The 14,314-nt window shown below is 37.9% G+C and overlaps 1 protein-coding gene across 5 annotated transcripts in view; it reads left to right on the top strand.

Moving 5' to 3' along the window:
• Positions 1-14,314, top strand: part of LOC122871025 (copine-8) — a 91,073-nt gene that overhangs the window by 36,376 nt on the left and 40,383 nt on the right. For all 5 annotated transcript variants that reach the window (XM_044185541.1, XM_044185540.1, XM_044185542.1 and 2 more), the window contains exon 7: positions 12,168-12,231. In XM_044185541.1, the coding sequence (XP_044041476.1) occupies positions 12,168-12,231 (64 nt within the window). The remainder of the gene's footprint in view (positions 1-12,167; positions 12,232-14,314) is intronic.

The raw sequence follows: 14,314 nt of genomic DNA, 5'->3' as shown, positions 1-14,314 counted from the left end.
TAGTATGTAACAGTCGAAAAAGACTTAAATGGGGCATCTTTCCCATCATTTACAGAAACCAGATAACCATGAGTAAGGCTCTTCATCTTTAATTTGTCATTGCTGATGTGCATGAGTGCCTGCTGTTTGAGAATCAGTGCTTAGATTAATGACAGATGCATTAGATCATTTGTCACCACACTAACATCAACACAAAAATCAAAATCTTCCTCTAGTGCAAACAGTGTGTGACATTCAGGATTTTAAATGTTCTATTTGGAAGCAATACTAAGGATGTAAGGTTAATATTTTTAAATATTAATGTATGTATATCAGCATTTAAAACATTGTTTTTGCATTAAAATTAGATAGACCTAAGCTGATTGACCAAATTAGTGTCAGGGCTGATCAGTATCTGAGCCTGATCCAATTAATTTCCAGTAATCCAGTAATTTATTTTAAACCGTTGTGCTCCAGCTACCCCAGCTGTCAAACATGTGCCTCTGTGCATCTTTAAAACACTGTTAGTGTTGAAGTAAGTGATCCACAGAGCTGCACAAACAAACAGCCAGGCGTTCTGATAAAGATATCCACTCTGACAGGAAGCTGTTTTCGGTTTTAAAAAAAACATCGCTTTGCCTCTATTTTCGTGGCATTTTGCAGGTGAACCACATCTCTGAAGTGCTGCCGTTGGCCCAAATCTTCCTGCCACAACAGTTCCACTCTGACACTCTCCCCCACAGATATTTTACAAAACACTGCAATAGAGGAAAGCTGTGATGCAGGATACATAGCTATTCTGCGTCAACTAATTTAGGCTACTTTAGTATTAGCTTGCACTGTGCAGCTGTATTAAAATATCATTATTATTAACAGATATTAAAATACTTTGATCAAGATCATCTGCAAAATCAGCTTAATTAGGAGCCCTAATTAAGATACATCATTATCTACTTTTATCCATAATGCTGCTCTTTTGGCCTCCTCTGTTTCATACATTTTCTCTGTCTCAATTTGCTTGTTCATTTGAAGCCTTGGGATCTAGAAAAGGGGGGTGTTGGGGGAAATAACTGCCAAGCTGGAATCCTTTCACTGGACATTGTCAACAACCTGGCAACCTGGGTGTGTGTGTGTTTGTATCTTTTTCGTGTGTGTGTGCGCCTTCCACTATTCTTCTTCGTTTCAAAGCAACACTGTCATCCACTGGAGTAGCAATTGCCATGGTGATTGCAGTGGCAGGTTTCCCACTCAGACGGAAAGAGAGAGAGAGAGAGAGAGAGAGAGAGATAGAACCAGCCCATGTACAGTATGTGTGTGTGCACACATGCTTATATGTGCACCATGGACCCCTCTAAAGTGCAAAACGATGTTGTCTACCCTGAAGCGCTACTCAGGAAACCCCTCCCTCCACTCCAGTCTTCAACACACACACACAGACACACACATACACACACAGACACACCCAGGCGCCGTACACATACTTGTAGTCATTTGGTAATGGTGACACTAATGGCAAAACCACCACTGCTCCTCCATGGCACTATAGTCCTATTCTGAGGAGGTTTTATAAAGAATGTACATCAAAGCCAGAATACATTTTTATTTATATTCTTACCAACAGCAGGGTGTCTGCGGATTATTGAAATTTAAGGCCATAAATTGTCTAGAAATCACATCGTCCCACAGGACAGGATTTATTTATTTATAACTTCTTTAAATATAAAATATGTTGTTCTTCAGTCTTGATCAAGTCTAGTTTTTTTCTAATTTTATTGTACTATGTGTTTGGCTTGGTTCTCTTCTAGCCACCACCTGTTGTTATGATTTTCCCTGAAGGTAACAAGATTCAGGAAGTAAACAAATCAACATTACTGATGATGCTAAGCTAAAGACAGTCTGTACTGTTAAAGCGCTGTGTACTTATTTTACAAATTTCTGTTGTCCAAATTAAGGCTTTCAAGCAAACTGTAATTAAAAGCTAACAAAATTTGTTATTTAAGGTTTTTGTCTTAGACGTGTGAAGCGTTTTGTTTCATGTAATGCATAACAGTGGACCACAATTCATTGCATTAAGCAATTGATGGTTATATTTTGATTATTTTATGTGATTTTACATATGTTTATTACTGTACAAACAAGCCACAATGTTCCTTTGTGGAAAAAGTATTACATTTCTTTGTTGAGGTTAAAAAGGTCTACAAAAGCACTGAATTTGATTTCAAAAAGTGTGCACAAAACTCTAAGTACAAGTTGTTGACTTTCTTATTGAACCCTAATCCCCTCAATATTTCACCTTCATTTTCCCTTGACTACTGACAGTGTCACTTAGTGCATATGTTCAGTATTTGCTTGTTGCAGCATTGCAGTGAAGCTCTATTCCACATGCAGCACGGTGACTAACAGTGAAACACCACTGTGCAGGAAGGTCCTGCATTCATACACCACTAGGCCTTTCTTTGTGGAATGTATATGCTTTCACCATGTTTGCATGGCTTTCTTTGGGTTTCATCTACATCAAAAAACATGTTGGGTTAAGGAAAGTACAGGCCGTAGGAGTTGTGTACTTTAAGGCACTGAGGACATTCATTCTTAATATATTGTGCTATGTTACTGCAAATATATGCAGATAAAAAAATCAAGACAATCATAATTCAAGTGTCATTTAGACCATTTATAGACCCTGTTTTCAAAGAAGTCATGAGTGCAGGAATAGAAACACTGTCAACATTTATTAAAAAGAAAGGTATAGAGGCCATAGCTGTTCTCTTGCTGAGGTTGTGTCTTTATGTATGAATGTGTATGTATGTCTATGTATGTGTGTCTGTGTGTGTGTGTTAGACACACACCTGCAGCCCGACATGACAGGGGGGATCTTTAACAATTTTAATGAGTGCTAATTACAGCTAATTACATTGTTCAATCAAACTCCAGTGGGCATTCGGGTGTGTGTGTGTGTGTGTGTGTGTGTGTGTGTGTGTGCACTACATGTGTCACATGTGTTTCTTTGTTGTCTGAATACTCTCAGTCCTGCTGGTCTGTTGTCCATCTTTTCTTTTTAATCTACATTAATCTACCTGCAAAAGCCAATACAGAATTTGTATCAGTTTAACAATATGTATCAGTTCATGGACTCTCTAGTTGGATAGCTGCATTCAACTCTTACAAAAAAAGAGTGTTTGTCATTAAATCAGTAAACATAATGATATACAAAGCTTTAACTAAGCTCTAACTAAATTGCTATACATTGTTATATCACAACAGTCTTAATAAACACACACAAAGACACAGATGCTTGTTCTATATCATCTAAAATCATTGACGTGTGAAAATTTGGTAGTTAAAGAGAAAAATTACAACCAATTCAGATTTTTGCAGTAATAATCCTTTCATTAACAGGAAACTGATAAATAAACACATGACAAGAAAATTGAACATTTTCTTGAACATTGTTTTATATTTTATAAGCCATTTACAATTTTACTAAAAAGTTCAATATGAGATATCCAATATTATAAAAAAATATGACCCCCAATTTCAAAAGAAAAAAAACCCAGACCATTTCTTTGCTGGGCGCAAAAAGTTCGTGGACTCTTCGCAGGTTACCTGGCAACCTTATGTTGACGAGAAGAAGTTACTGTGCCTGGCCGAGAAATTGTCTAGCACATATTGTAAACCCCCGTAAAACCACAACGTGCTGCTTCTACACTTCGTACGGATTTAACAAACGAGATATAAGGTGTTACTGCAGAGCTGAAGAGGTGCTGGTAGGCAGACTTTGTTGCTTTTGGACAGAGCTTTTTCCTTGTTTCCTTGTCTTTATGCTAAGCTAAGCTAACCAGCTGCTGGCTTCATATTTAGTGTACAGACATGAAAGTTATATTCACATGTAACTCTCAGCAAGAAAGTGAGTATGTGTATTTCCCAAAATGTCAAACTATTCCTTTATCTTGCAAAGACACTTTTAAAATGTTGATTGTCTCAATTTTAAATGTTGACTGATTTTTGTTTTTTCACAACATTTGGACTTTAAACCTTAATTTATTCAGGCTCTGAAGTAACTTTAACAAAAGTAAAATAAGAGTTCAGCGTGCTGCATGTTGAAGCTAATACATCTCTTGAGAGCTCCTTTTAACTTCAGAAATGCATGAACGTGTTGACTCATTGTTTGGTTAGATTTGCATGAGAGCACTCAGGTTTAGTGAACACCACCTGAGACGTTTTGCAGCAAATTTGCATTTGATCACTGATAACATTTTCACTTGAAATACTGATGCTGGTGTTAATTTTGAGGGGCTCTTGAATATTCACTTGGCAGTATGTGATGATCGCCTCTCCCTCTTTTTCTTTCTCTATTCTCTCAAATTTTTCTCTTCTTCTTCTTCTTCTTCTTCTTCTCTCTCCTTTCCAACTCTCCATCTTTGTCTCTCTCACACTCGCCACCCTGTTTTTTTTTGTCTCTGCCTCTTTTATTCACGCAATCAAGATCTTTCAGTGTTCATTTTAAGTGTGTACAGGGTCAGAGAGAAGCGCTGGTGAACTATGGAAGAGCCAAGTGAGCTACAATTTTAGACACAAGTGAGCCAAGAAGGCAGACAATGGCTGATAGCTGTGAATAAAAGCCTGATTGTAAGGATTTGTTCTGCCTCTGGTGTGACATGGATTTAATGTCAGTGTTCCTTTTGTGAGAGAGAATTATGGTTATGAGTTTCCTTTTAGGGGAAAATGTGTGTGTATGATTGTGTATGCGTGCGCCTCGGGGCATGACCAAGAATAGATTAATTGTCATGGTTTTATAATTATAATTGATATCTCATTCAGGAATTCTCCCTTTATCAGGAATATAATGAAAATGACGTGTGTGTAAGGTGTGTATTTGTATGCATGAGCCCCTGTTTGTGCATGCATGTGTGTTACACTGCAGCCCAGAAGTGGACCAGTCTTAATTAACCATGTCTCGCCAGACGCTGATTGCAAATCCATGTGTCTTGATTAGAGGATTCACAGTATTTCCTCACACACACACACACACACACACACACGCCGGGAGAGAGCCAGAGATATCGCTAAAGTACTTCTCAACTTTGAAGTGCTTTTCTGTGAATGAATAAACTAAAAAGAGGAAAGCAATTCACCTGAGAGTGATAGTGAGGATGAACTCATAAAATTTTCAGATCTTAAGCATTTTCAAAAGCTCTGTTTTTAATCAAAACACACATTAAATTCATTCACTTCACGGTAAATGCCAAACATAGAAATATAACAGTTAAAGACCCAATTTCCTGGATTCTTTCACATTATGAATTATGTTTTCTCTCTCTATTGTAGAGTAATAAATAGGATTACCATACACCAGTGCTTGATTTCAGCAAATAACCAAGACACAGCACAACAATATGTTGCCATTACTCATGGGTTGTCATAATGTTTCTTTTCCGAGGTGGAAAAACTTATTTTCCCAGAGGCAGTATACGCACACACATACACACAAGCAGCATTGTGTGGCATTCATTTTTTTTAGGATTTGAGCTTTCAGCTGGTCCGTGTCTTTATCGCATATTGTGTCTGTATGCTTGTATGCATGCATATGTAAAGCAAAACTGTGAGATACATTATTCATCCAGTAACTATGCAATCCTGTCGGTTACCACCCACGTATCATTTTAAGGCCGATCTCTCAGCCAGAATAATGATCGCGGCTCTCTGAAAAATAGAGGAGCGAGAGCAAAGATTTGAGGAACTAACAAGCAGAGGAATCCCATTCGATATCCCACCGTGGGGGGCCCCAGCTCGGCAGAGTTGTCATGGCGACACGGATTCTGGGCGCTTGTCTGGGGTGTGTGTGTGCGTCTTTAACCATTTCTCCCTGCATATTGTTGCAGTGAGATGACATGATTGAGCCTGAGAGGGTGAGAAACAATAGGAAAGAAACTTCTTTATTGTGCTCCTAAAAAGTTGGACTTGCTTCTTTTGGAGGACACAGACACACAACCCATGTGGAGAATAGAACAGGACAGATTAGTCTCAAAGTGAAGGGCCTCCCTTCGCTGTTTTTACTTATGTGGTAATGGAATCTCTCTTTAGTGTGTACCATATCACCATGTTGGGTGTGGTATCCTTATGTGGAACAGTCAGGAATATTCCACTCAATGAGTTCAACTTTCAGTAGTACATTTTGGAGTTGGACAGCAGACTTTAAAGTTTATTTATTTATAAATGTAGCCTATTTTATTTTAATGTATTGGAAAGTGTCTTTAAAGGATAAGATCACAATTTTTCAAGTCTGTCTTAAAACAACACTGAGGTGCCTATAGTATATGTACACTGAAACAGTTCCACTTGTTCATACTAGCCATTAAAAGATCCCATCCTAATGCGCTTTCAGTGTAAGTGAGCGGGGACCAAGTCTTTGCTCTGTGCAAAAAAAATATTCAAAAGTTTATCTGAAGTTAATTTGAGGCTTCAGCAGTCTGAGTAAGTCAAATCAAGTGGGTATCTTCCAAAGTTACAGTCTTTTTAGAACAAAATTCCCTCTTTTTGTTGCTGTCCCTCCACCGCAGCTAGAAACACCAGTCCAGAGACACACAGAGAGGGAATTTTCTACTAAAAAGACCCAAACTTTAATGGCATGGGTTACTGGTGAGAAAAATAATATTTTCAAGCATGTGTTTCATGCATTTTTCATTTTGAGGGTGTAGGGACCACATCTTATTTGAAGTAGAAGTATTCATATCTTTTACCTATACTGTAAGTAAAGGTAACTATACCAGTCTTGCATTTAATATATTAAAGTACAAAAGGAGGAAAAGAAGATTGATATAAAATGTAGTAGGGTGAAAGTAGTAGACTTGTACTATATGTAAATACTGTACATATGTGTTGAGTAGTTCACTGATCACATGTTTTGTATGTAAAATCATAATCTGCGAATTAACTGCTCTGAAAAAGCAATATGTTTAGCTCTGATGAAGGCTGATGATATCTGTAGCTTATAGGGCTGGTACACTGACAACCTACGCAGCTCGTTATTTTTAATTAGCTCTACTTCTTTGTATCCACTTTGTACTATGACACATCCTGCTGTGTCAAAAACTATTTACGCTGCTAATAATGTTTAATGCTGCTACTGTTGAACCATAGACCAAAGAGTATAAGCAGGAGAGCATGTGAAAGAGGTCCTTACTGAAAGGTGAATAGCAGGAATCTGAGAGAGCTGTTAAATGATATTGAAAATCAGATTAAATATGTGGAGAGCAGGGATGGAAAGAGTACTAGAATATTGTACTCAAGTAAAAGTACTGTTACTTTAAAGAAATTTTACTCAAGTAAAAGTACTTACAGAAAAAAATGACTTTGTTACAGTAACAAGAGTAAATGTAATTTGTTACTTCCAGCCTTGGTGAGGAGTCAAGTGCTAATATCTTTGTCTTTGGAGCCAAAGCAGTAGATTCTTCACAGTTTGGACACTTGCACAACACTGCCAGCATAATGTGCACAATAATGCTCTTTGTATTGTACTGGAGCGCACCTATGACGCACGTGCATGTGTGCATGTGCGCGGTTAAGTTGTGGCTCGTTTCAAAGGTTATGTAACCACTGTTACATTAGTCAATTATAACTGACCACAGGATCAAATGTTAAGACTGACTTTATGAATAGTTAAGTAGTATTAGGCAATACCATGGATGTAGTAGGTTGTAATTAGCGTAGCATTAAGCAATAAATTCTAGGCGAATGAACACAAGTTGTTTGTGTTATGAATGATTTCATTTACTTACAGGCGGGTTTTGTAATGTTTCTTTGCTAATGCATCACAAACTGTCAGACGAGTGACTGAGGAATGAAAGGATGTTTTGCTGCCTTTTCATCTTTACTAGTTAACGTTAGCTAGCTATAGACTTCCACTCAAATGCTAGGCAAATTTAAAGGTGGAATGTTACTCAATGCATGAGTTGATGCTGTGAATCAATCGACACACCTTAAATGTGAACCCCCTGCGGATAAACGCCACATTGTTTTTCTGTGTCTCCTTGTTAAAGTGTCCGAGTGAAACAGGCAGACTCGCAATTCCATCTACTCTACTTTTATTTACTCGCCACCGTGGCTGGTAGATTGAGCAAATTCAACCGCCACTCCACAAAATCACCCACATTTGGCAGGTGCTAATTTCCAGCCTTGCACACAGCACTTTAACTTGTGATTTAATTTGATATTCATGTAGTTAATTTGTTTTGTGTGACTGATGTGAGAATAAGCTACAAGCCATCGAAAAAAAAGCAGATTTTTGGTTGGGATCCTATGGGTGCTTCCGTGGCATTACATTTGCTCAATTCAGAGTTTGTACTGAAAATGTTCTTGGTAAAGCCCTCTCTGGGTGTCATTAGTGTTACGGTACTAGAAGAGGTTAGTTGTTTCATTTTGCTCATGCACTTCAGTACTTCCAGTCACTCATTTGGATGGTAAAATAATTTACGAGAGGATATTAATTCATCAAACTGTGTTAGATAACAGTGTTTTATTCCGAAACAACACACCAAGAGCCACACATGGCATACAAGAGATCAAAGAGACTATTTTCTGCCTTTTCAGTCATAGAAGCAAGTGGCTACAGTGGATCTCTGTAGTGGCAAACTTTGATTGTATTTGCTATTTTAGGCAGGTGAATAAGATCTGCCTTGCAGACTCTTTCTTTTTCTCGCGGTCTCAGTCTTAATTAGTCTGTCAGTCTTTCTTTGAAAATATTTTACACACCTAATGCATACTGCATACAATCCTCTGACATCACCTCCCTGTGCTGTCTGCAAATTAAAGGGTATAAGAAAGGAAAAAAGCCTAAGGTGCTATTTTAGCTTTTGTTCCCATCTCTAAGTATCTGAGAAAAGGGTATTGCTTTTGCAAGTAAAAAAAAAAATTTTTAAAAAAGCTCTTAACTCTTCAATGCAAAGCATCAGTTCCAGGATCTATTTCATTTTGATAAGGCTGCCAAAAGCACATCTCCCCCAGTTCCTTGTGCTGGAGTAAAAGGAGGCTTGAATTACATTCACGCAGAGGTCCTCGACCCCAATTCTGGGCTGTCTAAATGACTGCCTGAGTCGATTTCTGCCGGGTGAGTCTCTCAGAGTAGAGCTCATCAGACGACAGGCCGCTTTGTCAGATTGCAAGACCTCTCAAAAGTTATGTCAAATTATGTAGTCCTGCTCTTCCTCCCACGCATGGATAGCTTCCTTTAACTCCTTATTCTGGTCTGAGGATTGTAATGGGAGTAGATACATCACTATCACTGTATGCTTCATCACTGAAGTATTGAAACATATAACATACACTTTTTAACCATGATATAACTGCACAGGAAAACAAGCATTTAAACAATTTCAAGTAAGTTTTATGAATTTTCTCAGTGTAAATTTAATTATCTATATACTTTTATGATGCGGAACGAAATGAACAAGTGGGAATTTGTACTGAACCTTTCACATGTAAACCCAGACAGGTACATAAAATAATCCAACAATAGATTCATTTTTAAAATATAAATAAAGTTTTAAAATATTTAAAGCTTAATGAATATTTTTGTATTGACAATGGATGAAATGACTACGTATAATATGAAAGGGGTCACTCGTAGTGACGAGCACACAGAAAAGCATCACCTGACTCTGCAGTTCCCCTCAGCTCTACAGAACTTTTTAGCATCTTTCAGCTCATTGTTTAAGTTTACTGTTTTGGTTCACTCTCACTGCTCTCATTAACCCCATTTCCAGCAGCAGCAGGCTGCTGTTCTCAGCGAAAAAGCTTTGATAAATCCATTGAATCAACCTCCACTGAGGTCCACAGGTATTGTAACACTATAAAAATGTCATTATCTGTGTCTGTTTTCAAAAAGACCTTAAGGCAGCAGTTACTACTAAAATATGTTAAAGCTTGAATACCCTAAACGGCTGGGGACTTCTGAACTAGTTACTCTACTCTGAAATCCATTTAAACTGTGCACTTTTACAAATTTAGACGTGTTAGTAAACATATGCTTAGTGTCTGGGCCCCTATTCTTAATCAGATTCAGATTATGATATAGCTTAGGTGTCCCATTTCACATATCTCCACTATGTCTTATATGACTGTACTTGTATTTTAACTGTTTGTGAATAAACTGAACTGAACTGAACTGTACCCAGCACCAAACAGCAGACAGACGGAGTTAGCGACTAGCTGGTGAACATACTGGAGCATTTAGCAGTTAAAGAGCCAGACATTTCCCTCAGGAGCTGGTGGAGACCAAAACAGAACTAAAAAGAGAGTAAACATTTGACTTACAATTAGCGATTGGTCAGAAACACAACTCCAAATTAATGCTAATGTTGCACTGTGTCTGCTCAATGTGCAAATTAGCCACTGTTTGCTATCACATAACACATAATTGTCAAAAAGAAATAAATGCAGGTTTAAAGAAAGTTTCTCTCATTACCAAAATATGAATACAAATTCTAAGTCAGTTTTTTTGTAGAAAATATTTCTTCTAAATACATAAACAACATATATCACCGAAATCAACAGTATAAATTACATTTTACCAAACTTATTCATCTGAAAACAGATATTACTGAAATATTTTGTTCAGTTCCATAAATAATGGTAATGGAAACTCCATTAAAGAGGATGAGTTTTTAATGAGGTAAAATATATCCATGATAATATAAATGCATTTGATTACCAGTTAGAAAATGAAAGATTACAGCTATGTGCTTTTGCATGTGTCTGTGCAGCATAAATGTGTGAGTTGGACTGGTTAAAGGGGAAGGGTGAATGTCAGAAGGTAAACAGTCTGCCCTTGTCTACTTCCTAACGGACTAAAAGAAACCTTTACAGTTTTAGAAATTAGTCAGGTCTGTGTGTGTGTGTGTGTGTGTGTGTGTGTGTGTGTGTGTGTGTGTGGAGGAGGACGTGTTGTAAATGATGTCATTGAGTTCACCTTCGAGACCATGATGTTTATTCAGAGAAAGTGCTTACAAATACACACACACCCACACACACATGCGTCACCTGTCACCACCTTGACCACAGCTGCAACAGTGCACGTTCATAGTGGAACACACCACTACGGTCAACTTGGGCACACTCATGCATCATGTCTACCTGCTCTTGCAACAACAGAAAGGTCCACTCATACACACACCCGCATACAAACGGACACACTTTTCCACACACACAAACATACGATTCATGCTCAACAGTGTTCCTTTTGTATCTTGGAAATGTTTTGAGGGAGTGTGAAGTAGGAAAACTTTCCATGAGGTTAGTTCCTGAGTCTAAACAGGGATGTGCTCATAAATATGACATTTCCAGTAAGTCTTACATCTTAATGTGCTTTCATATTTAAGGGTGACTCTGTTGTATTGATCTGTTGGACTTTGGACTAAAATGATGCTAAGCTGAGGTCCTTAACACTGACCAGACTTACACCTGTTTTAGACCTAATTGTAGTGTAGTGTCATCTGAGGCCACATTTTTTTGTACTTTCACTCAAACAGTAGTTATGATATTCAACACATTAACATAAAAAAGGACATGTTTTGTGGAAACCTGTATAAATCTTCCCTGCATCATCCCCCGCCACCTCCCAACGTGTAATCAACTGCAATTATTGAAAAATGTCACAAGACTGATTGTGTTGGTTACTGATTTTTTTTTTTTTTTTTTAATTTCTGATATCCTGTGGTCAACACACCACAGCGCCAGTATGGAGCTTCAGCTGAGTAAACAAACTAAGCAGTGACACAATAAATAGACACATACACACATACATGGTCAGTGTGGGATTGGACTGGTTTAAGATGAATTTTCAGAATTCACCCATGCAGGGTCCCATCCAGCTGTGAGAAGGTCACCATCCAGCCTGGATCCCTATCTGGGATGTGTATGGAACTACTGTAGTACCATTGTTATCAAATACGCTTAATGTTTTCATTGACTCCTCTTCTATTGTACACACTGTTTTGATGTTGAGATGGTAGTTCCGGTTAGGAAATATGAGATGTCTTCCGATTATTTCACAGTGTGAACTTGACCTTTGACCAGCAGAGACGTAGGAGGAAGGGTAGATGTAGAGTAAACAACATTGTCATGCCAAATACACTAGCCTTGTGATTGTGATCTCTTAACCCTTTGTTATGTTGTGTGTTTTGTCATGTTTACAGAGGCATTCCAGGGAAGAAATGCGGGACCATTATTGTGAAAGCCGAGGAGCTGAACAACTGCAGGGTGAGGATGGATGTACACTTTGTGAAAAATCCTAAAAATGTTTCCGGTGTCTGTTCTATTTCTCCATCTTTTCTGCATCTATTTTCTCCTCTGTCTCTGTCTATCTGTTGTCCTTTGTATAAGTGGGCAGGACATTTGTATTGGAGGATTCAAGGCATAATAGCTGTGGGAACTTGCGTCTGAAGTTTGTGTGTAAAACAGTATGTTTACAGACTTAAAGTACCCCTCCACTCAAAAATGTGTTTTTATATGTCCCCTAAAATGTGCGACCTTGACTTTACTGACTTGTATCTGTGCAAAGTTTGTCACTAGAGAGGTGTTTTCACACTGAAGGGGGAGATGTCTGTACACTTCCGAAAATCTGAGATTCAAATGTACTCCCAGCAAGCTAGTACATCCCGTCACAAATTCAAAAGCCAATCGCAATGCAAAGAAACCTAAAAAGCTCCAGCGCAGAGCAGACTCGTCAGTACAGAGAGCGAGAGTTTGCACTAAGTTAGCGTAGTGAAAGTTTTGACAGCGAACATGGTAGAGTGTGCAGTTTTTGGATGTAAACCGGACCCTGGAGCTTCCTTCCACTATCTACTAACGTTACGTAATAACAATGTGAACATACTGTAACATCGCAGCAGATATTATTGTATGTTTCACAGCCACTAATGCCAGTTGCAAGCTAATAAACAACATAAACAAATAAAAGATGCTAACTACCATTCTGATACGTCTGCTAGTTGCCGATTCTGGTGCACAATAGACTCCTCATCTGGGTCTGACTGAGGCTCAGACAGGTATGGCTGGATCTCTCCGATGTTTCCTCTAACTCTAGCCATCTTGACATGCACCGCTCTCTCACCATTGATGTATTATCTCTCACCCACATCCATGCTCTCACTGGCACCGGTCAACCTAACACGCAGCGGTGGTGGGCGGGGCATTCAGAGATCCAGAATTTCTCAATGAGAGAGAAAGAGTAGATGTTCTTCTAGCCCCTTTTCAGAGTTTCTTTGTACTTTTTATGTGGGATAACTATGTTAAACAAAATATTAATCATATCAGAGTATTTGTACATACTTTAAAACATGTCTGGAGGGGAACTTAAAGAAGAAGTTCAAATGGCTAAGGCCACTTTGAGTTTTGTTTGAATATTTTAATATTTCATTAAACTTTAGAGAACAACAAAATCCCCACTGAAATACTTAAACACTTAAAAAGCACTTAAAAGCAGCTGTTGGCATTTCATGTTGCATTTCTGGTCCCATTTTTTTGCTGATGGTGTCTTTTATAGTTATGGGGATGACTGTTTCAATTTGTACGTTATTACATTAGACTTAGAAATATAAAAATGGCTTATATCGTGGAGAAGTATGGAGCCCCAACACCCACAAAAAAAAAAGAATATCATGAGTCACAACTATAACTGAATACATTAATACATCATACTGTTAAATAGAGTGAAAAAAGCAATTTAAAGCTTTTATATTATAGCTTTTCTTTTTCCTTTTACCCCCAGTCAATTGGTAAAAAAGCCTTTTCTATATATATATATTTTTTTACCTCCAATCTGATTATTCAAACAAATTAAACCTTAATTTGTTTTTCTCCTCTATTTGTGTAATTTCCAGCTCTATTTATTTTTTTATATTTCATCAACGGTGTCCTATTTTTTCGGCGTCAGCACACATTTAATCATTTTCGGGGCGCCATAGCATAGCAGAAAAATAACATTCTTTTAAATCAGCAATAATAAAAGACAGCTTTTGGATTCAGTCTGTCATTATCAAAAAAAAAAGGACTTTTTTCTATTTTGCTTCTGCATTCAGCAGTCACATGCAGAGAACCCCATTGGAGAAGAGACAGAGATACTAACTTTTTCACCAACCGCAGCCCCAGAAATCATTCTATCTGCAATAATAAAAATGTTGCTTCACAGGGAAATACGTCCTCAAAATAATTGGACTACCACTGACTGGAAATGTGCATGTACAATGTATAATCCCTTCCTTGGGTTTTATCAGAAGATAATCATTAACTGTCGCAGAGGTAAACATGTCAAATTAAAAGTTGATTCAAGTTAAGTGGTTAC

This window comes from Siniperca chuatsi, linkage group LG23, assembly GCF_020085105.1.
Source record: "Siniperca chuatsi isolate FFG_IHB_CAS linkage group LG23, ASM2008510v1, whole genome shotgun sequence".
NCBI classification, from domain to species: domain Eukaryota; kingdom Metazoa; phylum Chordata; class Actinopteri; order Centrarchiformes; family Sinipercidae; genus Siniperca; species Siniperca chuatsi.
This window is presented reverse-complemented; position numbering and strand designations above follow the sequence as displayed.